Source organism: Lagopus muta, chromosome 4 (genome assembly GCF_023343835.1).
Source record: "Lagopus muta isolate bLagMut1 chromosome 4, bLagMut1 primary, whole genome shotgun sequence".
NCBI lineage: Eukaryota > Metazoa > Chordata > Aves > Galliformes > Phasianidae > Lagopus > Lagopus muta.
The window spans coordinates 25961894-25978124 of NC_064436.1; the positions used below are offsets into that span (position 1 = coordinate 25961894).

A 16231-nucleotide genomic window follows, 5' to 3' on the forward strand; every position below is an offset into this window, starting at 1 on the left:
GGGTTTGTACAGAACAGATCTAAGATGATGTTTTCTTTGATGTGCTTCCCATGAAAGATGGTTGCGTATGAATAGTAACAGTACAAAATATCAAATTATATGCATTTCAAAATAAGTGTGTTGGTTTGTTAGAAATTCAAAAATGCATACCTAAAAGTTTGGTTGCATTGAAAAAGGGCCACCAATCTAACTTCCTGCAGCTGCAGAACATCTGCAACAAATCAGCAGCTCCTTATTGTCTACGTGAAGGACTCATGCATGCCAGCAGTCACTTCAAGAAGTGTCTGTGTGTGTGCTACGTCCCCTCACCATGGGTTGCAGAGTACCAGCCTGAGTCCTCTTGGAGGTCCTTTTGGTTTTGGCTTTTCTGTAACACTTGCAAGTACAGAACAATCTTTTGAGAAGCATGGGTCAAACTGATTGGAGAAAGATTTCTCTGCCTCTTTGGTTTCAGCTTGGCTAGACTTAGTAGCCAGGCTAGACTCAGCTGCCTGGTCTTTGCAGTCAGGCCTTCTCTTTGACCAGGTGATGGTCCAGTTGCTGTTTCTTGCTGCGTTTAGCTAGAAACAAGTCTAGGGCCTCATGTGGTCATCAGGCCTGCTCTAAGATTGTGATACAAGTATGGATGCTTTTCTTCCATTCCTGTTCTGGTTGCTGTTCTAGTAGCAACTTACCAGAAGTATGGGCAGCCATGAGGTGTCCCAAGGAACTCCTTTATTCCCAGAGCACTTGAGTATGAGCCTGTATTTTCATGACCCAGGTGGTAGAGCATTAATGGAGCCATTTGTTTGCTGGAGAATGGCACAAAGCTAAGCAGCAGAAAGAGTTTGCAGAAAACAAAAGAAATACCTACAGAGAAAATAGAACAGGCATGGAGGTGAAAGAAGAGGAAACAAAGGCAGAAAAGGGCTAGATGCAAGTCCCTGCACCTTATTATTCAAGTGTCTGGATGATTTTGACGATCTGTCCTGGACTAAGTGCTGTGACTTTCTGAGAAGAACAAGAGAGGGAGCTCAGAAAAGAGAAAAAGATGGAAGCAAACCTGCTGGGTGTACCATGGGGTTTATCTACCAGCCTCATCACAAGTGTGTTCCCATTGCAAAGGCAGCAAGAGCCTCTGTTTGAGCAGTTGGCATGTTAAAGATCCATTTTCTGTGAGCGGGGGGAGCGTTCCAACAATTACAGAGTGAAAGTTGGTACTTCAAAGCTGCAATAATGTGGGAGAGACTCAGAAGCCCTGTTTGCTTTCCCATAAAACTTTCAACACTATGAAGTTCTGCCATTTTCAAAAGAGAATAAAACCTTTTACCATTGCACTTTTATGCAGAGAGCTCTATCCCATAGCACCCATTCTGAAAATGTTTGGTTTTGCCTCTTGAATGCTGCAGAGAAAGAAATGCTCAGATTAAAGCTAATGGAATGCAAAATTGGTGAAATGGGCGTGAGTTATATTTTTCATTCTTCTCAACAAATGAATTGTTGGCAGTTTTTTCTCAGTCTGACTAGATTGTGACATAATGTTAAAACACCTATGTTGGAGAGTTGGAGAGCATCATCTCAGAGTCATAGCAATATTATAAGGAAAATAAGAGAACAAATAAGTGAAGCAAAGCCTAGTACAAATACATTTTCAACTTCAGAAGTTCAGCTTCGTTTTTGAGCACCTTGGTGATCAATAGTCTTGATCCTAACATACAGAAGTGTAAGTGACTGCTATGCCTATATCTACAATTCTATGATTCTAATTGTAGGAAAATGGAAGGAAATGTGGGCCAACGGGACTTTGTATATTTTCAGGTCAGAGAAAATACCAATGCACTGTACATCTTTAAGGACAGGTAACTGAAAAGCTGTCAAGATATATTAATCTTTTACAGCTGGTGCTTTGGAATTGTGATTCAGTGCAACTTCTGACCGAAGAGAGAAACCTTATTTGACGCAAAAGGTGGACTGCAGTTTCTGATGTGGAATCAGCATTGATGAGGTTCCTTACCAGCCACCCTTGCTAGTGAGCTTATCTCCTGGTGTCGTGTCTTTTCTAACATTCAAAATCAAGGACTCTGGGCTGTTATTACAAATGAAAGATCATTAGTTATGTCATGGTCCTTTGCCATTCCCAAGTGGAAGGAATGGCCTCTGCTGTAAGAAGAAATCTGTCCCCAAATACTGATAATTTGGCTTGCATTTTTGTATCATTGTTGTTGTTTTTTTCAATGAACTGTGTAAATGAGTTACAGATACCAGTTATGATTGGTCTGTGTAAGTTTTAGATTCTTTCATATAGCTAAAATCATAGTTTTGTTCTTTTTTATGTGAAGTATGGGCCTTTGGTCTTTCCTGCTGGCTCAGAGAATGTAGTGTTGTTATTTTGGGTAATAGAGTGAAGCCAACAAGTAGTATGAGATCAGTGGTGAACAGTTCCATCTTGAGCCACAAGCAGGATCACAAGAAGAGCTCTGATTAAGCACAAAATACAATGCTTTGAGGAAAAAGAAAATTAAAAAAAAAGAAAAAGGAAAAAAAAGTCATTTTAAACGAAATTCTTTGTTCTTTAAGTATCACAACTTTGACACGGTTAGATTTTTTTTCTGTTTGTTTTAGATGAAACATTGTTTTAAATGAAAGCCTTTGCATTCCCAGACCAAAAGCAGTTTCATGAAAGTCCAGCTGGACAAAGAACCCACGCAGCAGAGGGAACTGAGCCCCACGTTTGAAGTTTACAGCTCACAGTAAAGTGTCTGCTCAGAAAATGCAGCAGCTCTGCCTGAACTCTCCGATTCATGGTTCCAGCTGCAGCCGTGCCAATGCAGGTGTCTCTTCACAGCTGGAAGAAGGAAGCAGAGGGTGCAGTACCACCTCAATAGTTGACCCCTATCTCATGTGAACAACAACAAGACCTCCAAGGAGCATACCATTTGGTCATCAGATATTCTCCTTTTGGCCACAAGAGAAAGAAGTTGTAGGGGAAAATCCTCCATGAACTCCAACTCTTCATGTACAGGAAAGAAATCAGATTAAAAATGAATAAAACCTTTGGGCTATTCTCTGCAAGGCAGGCAGGGACAAGCAACACAGGCCAAGCCACTGTTCCCGCTGCAAAGAAAACAAAAACACAGGTGCTGAACATACTGAAGCCATGCAGATTAGCCCTGTGTGCAGTACATGCTCTTTACAAGAAGAAAAAACATCATTCTTGTTATTTGGCTATTGTTCGCTGGAGGCATGTTTTATTTCAGCTCGGCTCCAAGCAGAGTTATTACCGATCCCACAGAAGTTCTCTGTGATGAGAGAAACATGTGATCTCTGGGCCCTAGAGAAGAAATTATGCTGGGAAGGCACCTCCAACGGGAGGGCTGCTGCTGGCCACCTGAGCAAACACCCCACCTGGTGAGCACAACAGAGCAGCATACGACTGTGCACGGGAGCAGCCTGGCTCGAGGTTCTTTCCAGTGACCCTGCCTAGAGAAAGATGAGATTCTGTATATATCTCCAGACCAGGAAATTTAATGAGAGGGAGCATAACTTTCTCCCCAATAAAAGGAAGAGAGACAGCTCATCCTTTTGCACTACAACTCCAAGCAGCGCTCGCTGATGTGCTGTTCAGTGTTCTCCTGTGCTGATTATGAGCTTTATGGCGTTGTACATGGGAACGTGTGTAGGGAGAGGATAATAGGGGGCATTGGTTTTCATGTGCTGCACAGATTCTGCTCGTATCACTTTGTTATGCAAATCTATAATTATTTCATTTCCCCCAGAAAGAGTCTTTGTGGTTTCCTCTTCCACGGGATTTCCGAATGCTTCATGGAGGAACAAATCACTGCACTGGGAACTTCCAGGTATGTGAGCTACATGGCCAGCTCTGCAGAAGTGGAAGCCTGGAAGGTTTTGGTGGAGGTTTTAAATAGCAATTTTGGAAGGGCTGCTGAAAGGGAGGTGGTGAGGCTGGCCTTGACAGTGGCACAAAAGTTGCTCGTCGTTTTAATAAAGTTAATTAAGATTGAGGCCTGCAAGGTGCCTGAGGCTAAGGAATAAAGAGGCCAGGTTTCTTACAATGAAGCTGCCTTTTCTTCTGAGTGGGGAGCAAGGAAGGAAAAACAGGCACTAGATTGTAGTAGTTCAAATGCCCATCTCAGCTCCACAGATGGAAGTCCAGAGAGGTTCTGAGTAGATGGAGTCACTCCATCATCACACTGGTGTGTGTGCAGAACTTGTCCCATGTGGCTTGTCTGCTCGTTTTGTAGCTTTTCATGCCTCTGCAGCTGTTTTGTGTAGAGATCAGCCCTCCAGACTAAGACCTGGTTTGTACGTTTGTAGCAAAATGATTTGTGCTCTGTGCAGAAAGGCAGATGAGTTTATTTGGATATCCCAGAAGGAGTGATTTAGGAAACTGGACAGTGTTTTGAGATTTGGAGCCTGTCAGTATATCATACTGAAATGTTTGCCGTGTTTTTATAAACACTGGAAGGCAGGTACGCTTTCATTCCACTCTCTTGCTTTGATGATTATTCCATTGAGCTGCTACATTTGGCAAACCAAGACAGAAAAAGGAGGGAGGGAGAAAAATAAGAAATTAGCACCACATTTAGTTATCTCCATTAACAATGCAAAATACATAGTGTTTCTGCACAAAGCTCAGACTATATCTCATTCACACTAATAATTTCTACTGCTTTTGCATCAACATTGAAGCCCAACCCTTAATCCTTCCAGATGACCTCTTTTGTCTTTACCAATAGGAAATGTGGAGAGCTAATCAGGGTGCCCATTGGCTGGATGGACTGAGATTCAGGGACAAATGTAGGTGTTTCATTCCTCTGAGTTTCCATCTGGGCATAACTGGGATCAGTCCTGCTGGCATCTGAAAAACTGAGAGCAGAGTGAGGACTTCTGTGGTACTCCAGCTATCATTGGCCTCCAGCTACGTGTCCCATCACATCAACCCTCTGAATCCAATCAGTCAAACAGTTTTTTTTACCTCCCTAGCTGGGACTGTCCTAATTTGAATACATTAATGTAGTAAGAGACAGGCAAAACACTGGCTAAAGTCAAGATAAAGTTCATCCCCTGATCAAGTCCAAAGAACTCAGGTAGGTCAGGCAAGATGCACCAGAGGAACCTTTTTACTGCTGTGCCCAGCAGTCTCCTGGCTTTCTTATACAAGAGCACAGTGCAGCTATTGGAGAGTTTCTAGTATGTGGTGATCTGCTCAGAGGTCGTGGTTGGTGAAACTGAGTCTAGGCTTTCCAGTTTTTCTGGGAAGAGATTCAGATCTGACCTTTTCTTTTGGCCTTTTTTCTGATGAAAATGTCATAGTAGCACCATGGCCTTCCTACTACTCTCTTCTTTCTGAAACAAAGCTAGCTGTCTGTTTCAAGGAGATCTCCATTTGCTTTTTGGAAGATAAACATTTAATGAGGTTTTTTTTTTTTTTTTAGCCAAGAGCTAAACTGGAAGCAGAAGAAATCACTCTCAATTAAAAATTAGTTTTGTTTTTTGTTTGTTTGTTTGTTTGTTTGTTTGTTGTCAGAGAGGGAGATACATACACTGCATCGGTAAATGCTGACTTCATTGCATTACTAAATACATTGGTCCTATGAAACTTGGCCAATCAGTGCAACCAGGCTAGAACATCCATCTGCTTCACTTGGAGCAAATCTCAGGCCACAAAGTATAGTATGAAAAAGTGCAGAACTACATTTCCATTCTGGAAGCAGTGCCAGTGTCAAAATATCTACTGAAAACCAAACCACAGGTTCTTTCCATAGCCCTCACTGCTGTTTGTAAAATGTTATTTAAGAAACTGAACTGAAAAGATGCCCATGGAGAGTTTCAGATGGAGGTAGCCAGAATCCAAACTAACAAACCACAATTTATTTAAACAAAAATATTCATTTTAAAGGAAACCATTTTCTCACGTTGCCTACATCTCAATATTTTAATACATCCATATCTTAGCAATAAACATTGATGGAAAGAAAACAAACCATGGCTGACAGGACAGCAGTGTTGCTTCTGCCAACTCATCAAAGGTCAGTAAGTGTGCAAACCAGCAGTGATGAAAAGTCAATTAATGAAAGATTTTCTCCCCTCAATCAGCAAATTCAAATGCTGTTTTCAGATGTAGAAACTGCTATTTGTGTGCCAAGATCTATATTTTTCAAAAGTGGGCACTAATCTGGAGATCCTCTATTCTGAAGATTTGCATGGCTGCCCTTGAATATGAAGGGTCGTTTGGGGGGTTTATAGTCTAGCTCAGGAATATTGCTCCAACCTTTAAAATTGAACATCACAGCGGAACAACTCCAAGAGTGTCTTTGGGTTGGCATGGACATGAACTGGCTGGCCAACATCTACTGTTGGGTGAGCTGGGGTAGCTCTTCTTATTCCTCTCCCTACCTTGACTAGAGGGGGAGGGCACAGACATCCAGCTAGACTGAACACCTGTAGTCAGATGTCTTAATCTCCAAAGTATGCACCATTCTTAACTTGGAGTGCTTACATGTCTACTGCATCATGCTATGAGAAACAGGAACATTGTCTTGTTAAGACCAGGACAGTTCCCAGTTCTGCAGCAGTCAGACCAACAGCATGACCAGAGCAGTAGGACTTAGCTGATCTCTTGCTGCTCAGTCACAGCAGGAAACTCAGAGGCAAGAAAGGTCATGAAGATTAAATCATCCTCAAAAGACAGAGCTCTATCTATTCAGGATAATCCCTGATTTTGAATGTTACATTTCCAAAGTACTGGATGATAAGACTGATATTTATTATTAGTGGAATTATAGGGTCATTTTAGCATACATGAGGCAGCATGGTGGATTTACAAGCTTGGAATCTGCTTATACTGACCTTAGATGCTAACACTGACCCAGGGCTACCTTGCACTAAGTTGGGAGTGGTGCATAACTGAGAGATGCAAAGTCAAGTATAACAGTATCCCCACCCAGAGAAGTACAGAGGTAAAAAGCCATTGAGCTATCACTCATCAACGGAGAATTTCAAGAAAGATTAAGTTGGAAGTTGTGTCTCAGTCTTCATGCACTTGGCCTATTTTAACTGCTGCTGAGTCCTTTTCCCCCTCTTTCCTGCTGAGATTGGTGTGCCAGCAGTGTCACACCCACGGCTGGCGGTGCTGGTTGCAGTTCTATCACCTGAGCCCTTAGAGCTGTGCTAGGTGAGAACGGGCAGCCTGTACATTGGTCATAGCACATCCTCTTCCTCTTACATCACTGACCCCATCCCCTTGTGAATTACTTCTTTCCACCCTCCTCCCGTCCCGTAAGTACTACATGCAAACACATAATTAAAGGGTTGTAAAAGAATCTGGAATACAACAGTCATCTCAGTAGCCCCTTGAATTTGGTCTTTAAGGTGATTTTACCTAAGCTAAAAAGCACAGCATGCCTCCTGGTTGGAAACAGCGTATTTGTCTGAGGAAAGAGTGGTTTCCATGGCACTTGGTGATGTTGGCAGTGAAAATGAAAATGAAAAAAAGTGATTCACAGCACTTGCATGCTGAAATGAAATAGTGGAGAGGTGCATAGCAGTGTTATCTCATAGGTCAAGTCTGAGGGTTTGCCAGACATTATTTACTAATGAGGAGTAACTGCTTACATGTACTGGTTCAGTTTGGTTTGTGCAGACACAGCGCTCTGGTATTTAAAATCACATGTCCAGTTTGAGCTGAGGACACTGTTTTTAACTTTGGGAGCTTCAAAACTGTACGTCCCACTGCTGTGGGACAATCCATGAAGCAGGCAGTGCTTGGAACTCAACGTGCACATCGTGAGCTCAGCCATGAGGTGCTTGAGCTTCCATGCTGCACCTCAGAAAGTTATCAACATATCCTCCTTTGTTTGAGTAGAACATGAGTTGGCTGTCTCTTGTCTTGGAGTATTTCTGAAGAAAATCTTTCTTGATTTCCAGTGGTCCAGTCCCAAGGTCACTGTTCAAAAAATGTGTTGGTTGTGCAACTTATCACAGTCTTATGGCCAATTATTTGGTACTGCAAGCTTCATTTGGATTTGTATGATGGTATTTTTTTTCCAATCACATCTCTCACCCGTGGCTGAAGTAGAAATATCACTTCCAGTTATTTCAATTGCCTAAAGATTTTCCTTGAGGATCACAGTTTGGACATGGATACTAACCAAAGATTGCCATTTGTGCTGAACTTCTTAGCTGTCAGTTGAAGCTATTTTGTTTTCTTCCTGCAGAGAACTGCATTGGTTTTATCATTTGTGTCCAAGGCCCTACCATACCTTGCTGTTTTAGTGAGGTATGCTCAAATGCACAATTTTTATATAGCGCTGGTCTGAATTTCTCATATAGACAAATGAAAAGTACAGTTAGTCTTCCTATTGACACCATTATTGAAATTGTGTGTGAGAGTACAGATAGGTACAAACATTTTAGATATATATGGCAAATCAGATACTTTAAAACTCTCTGAAGATGAGTGTTTCATTTCTTGACTATAAGCATTCAAATATGGATGCATGCAAACTCATCTGCTCTGCCATTATCACATGTATCCCAGGAACATCCAGGTTGGATCTGAGGAAAAATTTCATCTCGGAAAAGGTGGTGAGGGATTGGCACAGGCTGTCCAGAGAGGTGGTACAGTCACCATCCTTGCAGGTGTTCAGAAACTGTGGAGATGTGGCACTGAGGGACGTGGGCAGTGGGCATGCTGGGGATGGGTTGGTGGTTGGACTTGGTGAGGTCTTTTCCTTAATGGTTCTGTGATTCTGGGTGAATATGCACATTCACAAATTATGACAAGGCAGAGTTGCTTCTCTTTCACCTGCTGTGCCTTCCCCCACCAGATGCAGGAGATAAGACAATCTGTGTTGCAGAGCATATTTTAGAAGAATCAACGTTTCACACCTGAGCTGTGCGCCGCTAGCACAGGGTGGGAGTTCTCTGTCCTTTTGGTGCTGAAAGGCAGCACGCAAAACCTGATCCTGAAGAAGGGTTCTGGTGCCCGAAAGGGGATCTGAGGGCAGGAGGCGGTCTGCAAACCTGGCCACCACCCCTTCCACCTACTGAGATATTCGAGGGGAGATGGTTGGATGCACTTTGACTGAAGGTTTCTGTTTCATTCCAAGCATAACCGCCTTCGGAAAGCGCTGGGTGGAGGTGGGTGGGGAACGCCCCCCGCCCTGCTGACTCCCCAGCTGCACTCAGCGCCGTGATTGCATTTCCAGAGCCACCTCCGTCCCTGTACGCTTTTCTCTCTGGGTGGTGGTTTCCCCTTCGCTTTGCCTCCCGCTCGCAGCCGGAGCCCAGAAGCGAGGAGGCGGTGCGATTGGCCGCGGAACGGCCCCAGGAGCCGCGCTCACGCTGCACACGCACTGCTCACACCCCACCAAAACTCACCCGGGTGCGCCTGCAGCAGTCGGGGCGAGGAGCGAGCAACACCTCCACCTCTCGCCACGGGAAATAAACACCCTCACTGCTGCCAGCACCGGGAAGGACAGGCACTCTGCGAGGCGGTGTTTTTTTTTTTTTTTTTACCACCCCCGCTGCTTTATTTTTTTTTTTCCCTTCATTTTTCCATTTTTCTTTCTTTTCTTTTCTTTTTTTCCTTTTTTTTTTTTCTTTTCTTTTCTTTCTTTCTCTCTGTCTCTCTTTTTTTTTTTTTTTTTTTTTTTTTTTTTTTTTTTTTTTTAACCCCCGAAAAGAGCTGTCCGCGGCTCTGAGCTTCCCGCACACCGCGTCTCGAGTGCCGGGGTACACGATGGCGGCTCCGGCCCGCTGGGTGCTGTGCTTGTGCCTGGGCTGCCTTTGCCTGACTCCGGGGGACGTGCTGCGGGCGCGCTGGGCCGGGCTGCGGCGGAGGGCTGCCTGGGGCGGCCGGGAGAGAGCAGGTGACCACGGGCTGCAGCCGGGGGACAAGGTGTCGGAGCACATGCTGCGCCTTTACGCGCAGTACAGCGCGGGTCCTGCGGAGCCGCCCCGAGAGCCGCCCGCCCCGCACCTCCGGCGCGGGAACACCGTGCGAGGGTTCCGCCCGAGGGCTGCAGGTGAGCGGCGGCTGAGGGAGCGAAGGGATGGAATGGGCGCTGCTGCCCCGTGCTCGGGGAACGCGGAGATGAAGAAAGTAACGTGTCCTGCGGCGACGCTTGTGTGCTTGGGGATGCAGTGTGCAGTGTGTTGTAATGACTGCTTTATCTGTATAGCTCTCTCCTGGGTGATATCTGAGTGCCATATGAGGGAAGTGGAGTAATTAGTATGTGCTTTCCGCAGTCTCCTTTTATCTGTGCTGTGCATGTGTTACTTCTGTTGGAATCATGGTTGGTTTGCATGTGATGGAGCAGTAATGTGCCCTGGTAATCCTTTGGATTGCTCATAGTTACATTGGGGTACTGGTTACAGTGAGTGGTGGTGATTGAATCATAAAATTGTTTGAGTTGGAAGGGACCCTTGAAGACCATCCAATCCAGTCCCTCTGTGAGGAACAGGGTACAGCAGGTGCTCAAAGCCCCTCCAGTCTGACTTTGACTGTATCCAGGGATGGGGCATCCACAACCTTTCTGTCAACCTGTGCCAGCACCTCTCCACCTGTATTGTAAAAAAAAAAAAAAACCCCAAACCTTCCTTATATCCAATCTAAATCTCCCCTTTTTGGGAGCAATGGGGAATGGGTGATGTTGATGGATGGTTTGTGCACAGTGAGCACAGTTTCATTTTTGACAGTGGCTATTAGATCTCAGTCCTGATTATAGACTGCTTTACAGGTATATATGTGTGACATACATACATATGTATATATATGTGTGACAACATGAAGTTGCTTCTCTTAAAAGGATATTTATAAGGAGCAGGTTATGTATTTAGCATGGCAGTATCTGAGAAGAACTGTGCCCTGCAGAAAGGGAAGGCAGCACTGCTTCAGCTGAACTCCCTTGCTCCACTCTGCTGCGTGTCTGACCTCTGTCAGGGCTGCATGGAAATGCCACAACTTCAATCTGACCCTGACTATACTGAATTTCCCATATTCACTGCATCCTGGAAACTTGCTTTTTTATTTGTTTGTTTTTGAGCACTATTCTGCTGTACAGAACAGCCCAATGTGGCAGTTTCCTTTTTTTTCCATGATGGTGGTGAGTTAACTCAGAAGCTTTTACAGACAGGCACCCACCAGTAACAGTCAGCTTTGTCCAGGAGTTTCACTGTTCTGCATTGATTCTTTTCTCTCTCAGAAAACCAGCTGAGAGCTGAGTACCAGGCCTCACCAAGGTTTGTTTTGGAGTCATTACTGCTGATTCTTCAAAGGCAGCAATGTCTATTATAGGATAGCTCTGCACAGAGATCAAATACCACAAATAATTGAATGGCTTTGGCATGTTAGGATTCTGTGCTGCAAACACTCTCCATTGTGTGTTACTGCAAGTACTTCTGTGCACAAGAGAGGTTTGAGAGGTGAGAGGCTTACATAGCTTGGTTGGATGGAGAGCTGGGACACCCTATTTGTTGTTCCTACAGAATCTGTGTGTGGAAGGAGCTTTCCGGTCTTTCTGAAGTGAGCAGTTCTTTGCAGTACAGATCCAGTAGACATTCCTGTGCTCTGAAATAAGCATTGCATTCACTGAAAAAGGGTAAGATATAATAAATAAATAAATAAAGGAGCAGGGAAGGTATAATCCAAAGAAGAAAATAACACTCTGTTTAATCATATCTGATTAAAGATATTTGTTGTTCTAAACCTGGAAGGTCTTTGGTTGAAATCCCATCTCTGTGGTCTTTCTGATTGTATTTATACTCTTACTTGACTTTGGGTGGCAGCAGACCTATAAATGCACTGTTCGCTAATCCCTTTCCTTCTCCTTCGATACTTTCACAGTTCAAGTGCCAAAGCAATAAATTGTAAGTGGTTATAAGGTTTTTGACACTTCTGTAAGTATTTATGTAAAATATTTTACCAATTGGCTGTTGTCTTTCTCTCCCCATAGGCAACAGCAGCACATTTGCATGGTTGTTGATGGCATACAGGTGCATTTCCATTTAAAAATAAATCAATAACAACAAAACCCATACTGAGATTAAAGGTTCTGTGGGGGTAGCAGGCACAAAATGAAGCAGTTTTCCTTGTGTCCAGCTGCCTAGCCAGTCCTGCCATGCCAATAGCTCATACACAATATTTTCTTTCTTATGTGGTTTGTTTCCAGCTCCTATGCATTGACTTGGTGAGCAAGGTGGTGATGGGTTGATGGTTAGATGAGATGATCTTAGAAGTCTTTCCAACCTTTGTGATTGTATGACTGCTAGTTTCCTCAGCTGCAAATATCTGTTTTCTGTTGGCTTTCTCATATCCTTAATGGGGCTGAATCAGTGAAGGTAATCAGTTGTAATGTGTTGGAGGAGTAAGAGCAACACATCTTCTCTGTTGCTAACCTCCTCTGAAGACAGCTTTTTGTTTGCAATGAGTAATACTCCCTTAGTAACCCACCAATTTCTCCTGCATCTACAGCAAGAGACTTTGATGGAAATCTTTAACGGCTTCATTTGTAGACTAACCATATGTTTTCAGGAGATAAACTTCTTTTTCCGAAACAAATACAAATCTAAAATACAGCTATGAAACCATTCTGTCCCATGTTCTTTCTGTAAAGGACTTCTGGCTGTTTGGCTGCATGAGCAAAGCCTCTGCCATATGTGCCAGTTCACCTACCACAATTTTCAGAGCCCATAAGATGGCTCTGGTTGAACCATTTCCCTGTTCCTAGTCTAAAAAAGTAGTGTTGCCTGTGGCTGCCCAAGGAGGTGGTAGAGTCACTGTCCCTGGAGGTTTTCAAGAAACCTGGAGATGTGGCACTGAGGGACGTAGCTTAGTGGGCATGGAGGTAATGATTGGACTAGATGATCTTGCAGGTCTTTTCCAACCTTAATGATTCTGATTCTAGGACACCTGCAGTCTTGTAGTGAACGACTACAGCCAAAGAGCAAATGGAAGATGTGGCTAATGATAAGAAGCATCTTAGCTGTCAAATGCAAGCTTTCCTTTCTGTGGCTCAATCTTCTGAGGGAACAAGACAGGAGTTTTGACCCTACGTGGGCACCTCTGGCATTAGCATCCTATGCTGCCCCACAATCTTTTGTGCACCAGATTTCACTGGATTACTAGTTTTTTGGTTTTGGGGCTGGGGTTTTTGGCCTTTGACTTTGATGACTGTTCACGTGATCTTGTATTCAGGCAAATTTGTTTGTCATTATTCCTGCTAAGTTGTCTCAGAACATCATTGGTCATTTTGAGTCACTTGAAAAAATAACCTTTGATGCCTGTGATGTAGTTGAACTCTACGGTCATGCCTCTGCATCAACTTCTGCACACAAATAATCTTTTATCCTGCCAGATAGCAAAACCCCTGAATGACCAGACCTCAGCTTGATAGAAAGCTGCTGACCTCCAGTAGCTAAGGCTCTGGACATGGGGAAAAGGCACGGCATGAGATAAATAGCAGAGGGTGGAAACATAAAAGGCGAGAGCACAAGGCTTGCAGTTGGCTTTTGGAAGTACTTTTAATCATAGCATCGCTAAAGGAACATGTCTTGCAAATGAGTCATTTAAAAAGCTACGACTTTAATTGGAGGGTCTCTCTAATGATGTTATAGTAAAGCTATACAGACAGAAATTACTTTAAACTCTTTTTTATTGACTGAATTTCAAGCAATTTTAGGCATTACACCTGCCCTTGGGCCAATTCCTGTGGTTTAAGAGCTATGCTCTCCTCCTCCTTAAAATGCTTTTCTTTCCTTTGTTGCGGTACAAAATGCCCACGCACGCACAGGAACCTGAGCAGGATCCTGTACTTTTGTTTGCAGAATACTCAAATCGGTAATGGGGGAAGGTGAAATCAAGTAACAACAAAGGTGGGAGGAAAGTAGAAATCTGGCTTCCAAATCTGTGTTCCTATTCTGAAACTTGTTCCCATTTCCAGCTCTCACTGAACTCTGAAACACTGATCTGTTCTTAACTGTGCGTTGGCACAAGGGCACCACTTTAATATCTCATTTAAATGATGGCTAATGATGACTGTATAACTAAATGGCCCTCATTATTGCATCCTTTTTCACCCATGGGATAGATTTGGCAGTCCATAAAAATGTCAGTTCATCCTCCATAAAGGTAAACGCACCACATGTTGGTGGAGTTGTTCCAGCTTATTGATGCCTAGAAATGCCCCTTGTAACATAAATACGTTCCTGCTGGTGATGTCACTCTCCACAGATGTACTACTTTTTCTTGAAATGCCTTTTTAATGCTAGGAACAAGCAATACAAACAGCTGTGGGTTATTGCAGAAAGTGAGGAAGCACAGGCTGTGCTGTGAAGGTTGAATGGGTACAAACTTAAGTTGTAGTGCTGGAGCTGGGCCACTTGCTGGCCTGAGCCATCTGGAAATCTGTTGGCAGCCCTGGTAGCCCAACTGGTGAGTGACAGTACATCCCAACTTTGTGCCTCGGTGACAACCATGTGGGTGACTTGTTTAGACATTTCAGCTTTGGTCCTGGAAAGGTTGTACCTCCACCCTTCCCTTGCCACAGTGAACTCTGTGTTTGAATCATAGAATCATTTGGGTTGGAAAAGGCCTCTAAGATCACCAAGTACAACCACCAACCCATGCCTGCTAAACCATATCCTTCAGTCTCACATCTCCAAAGTTCTTGAACACCTCCAAGGATAGTGATTCCATCACCTCCCTAGGCAGCCTGTTCCTAAGCCTCCCCTGGCACGATATAATGCCATTGCCTCTCATCCACATGAATACAAGCAATAAAGCATTCTCCCTAGAAGTACCTTCACTGCCCAGCTTACAGCTGCTGTTCCAAAGCTCAACATGGTACATATAGGCAATGCCAAAAGTGCATGAATGTCGTGTCTTACCTAGTGCAGGCCAAGAAAGCTCTGTCCTGCAGAGCCTGGTCTTCAGATCTCCTCCTATAGTTGTACCTTTACTGGGAGTGAGAAATGCCATTAAAATCTGGCTTCAGAGTATCTGTTCATTGTAGGGGAATTGGATTAAATAACCTTTAGTGCTCCCTTCCAAATCAAATGATTCTGTGATTCTGTGTGGAAGGTAGAAGTATATTCCTTGCATGGAATTTTTTTCCTTCAGCATGTTTTTCCTTTGCTGGTTTCCTCTTATATCTTCTCCTTATGGACTTGGTTGCTGAGAAGGCTTTTGTACTATAAAAGAATAAAGCTAGGATGGCAAAACTCCCTTCAAGTAAGAACTAGAAGGTATCACTCACGCAGAGGATGCGCGTGACACAGTGCTCTTAAGCTGTAACGGAATCCCAGGTCACACAGTTGGGTTTTCCTGAGCTGGAACCTGTCTAAGCCACAGATGTCTGTGCTGGATGCCAGTCGTCTATTTGAAGGTGATATTGTGAATGAATGAGGTCTCTTAGGGGTGGGAAGTCTCTTAGGTGTTCGGTGAGAAAATAGCTCCACCTACTGCAAGTATGCTTTAGTGTGGAGTTAAGTACTGAGAGTGGCTTCTTGGGTTTTACTTTTAATCAAAAGTATATATTCCTCCTGTGTCTGCTTCACGGCAGCTAGAGTTTCCTTACAAACAAAAGCAGCTTATTTTGGGTTCTACCACAATAGGCCACTTTAGGAACAGCAACATTGGTTAAATTGAATTCTTATTAAAGAATTAAAATAAAAAGTTGTTATTAGACATAAAGCAGTGATTCAAATAATAACTTCTTTAACAAGCATGCATGAGACATCATAAATTCTGGCTCCTAAGGCTGATGTACCCAGTGCTCTGCCAAATCACATGTTAACCTTATTATATTAGTGATTACAAACCAAGCAGAGATCAGGTGAAGCGTGTGCTTTTTGCAAAGGTAGTAAGTAGCCAGTTTCAGCCTTCAGGAATTAAAAATAGGTTCAAAATCAAGGAAGATCCCACATATAACTACTAGCTAGAAGCTGAATGAGTTTAGTACGTTAGTTTTCAGATATTGAGAACATACCTACCAGGACCTTATGTGTTTTACCATCAAGTTGGGCTGAATACAGCAGTGTTAACAGCAATATCTTATTTATAAATGATTTTGCTTTTTCTTTTCCCATTTCACCAAGACAAGTCTATGTTTCAATAATATTTTTTTGTTTGTTTATTTATTCCCATATTTCCTGAACTATGCATGTGATACACAGGCGAGGAGGTCTCTGTCTTTCTAGGCTGATTCGTCCTTTTTAAATATATTGTTTA

At 43.4% G+C, this 16231-nt stretch overlaps 1 protein-coding gene across 3 annotated transcripts in view; it reads left to right on the forward strand.

Annotated features, from left to right (window-relative positions):
• Positions 1–16231, forward strand: part of BMP3 (bone morphogenetic protein 3) — a 32722-nt gene that overhangs the window by 5698 nt on the left and 10793 nt on the right. For 2 of the 3 annotated variants that reach the window (XM_048942912.1, XM_048942913.1), the window contains exon 1: positions 9666–10028. The exons of the other annotated variant lie outside the window; for it this stretch is intronic. In XM_048942912.1, coding sequence (XP_048798869.1) covers positions 9743–10028 — 286 coding nt within the window. In that variant the 5' untranslated portion in view covers positions 9666–9742. Of the gene's footprint in view, positions 1–9665; positions 10029–16231 lie in introns of those variants that run through there. 3 annotated transcript variants of the gene reach the window in all.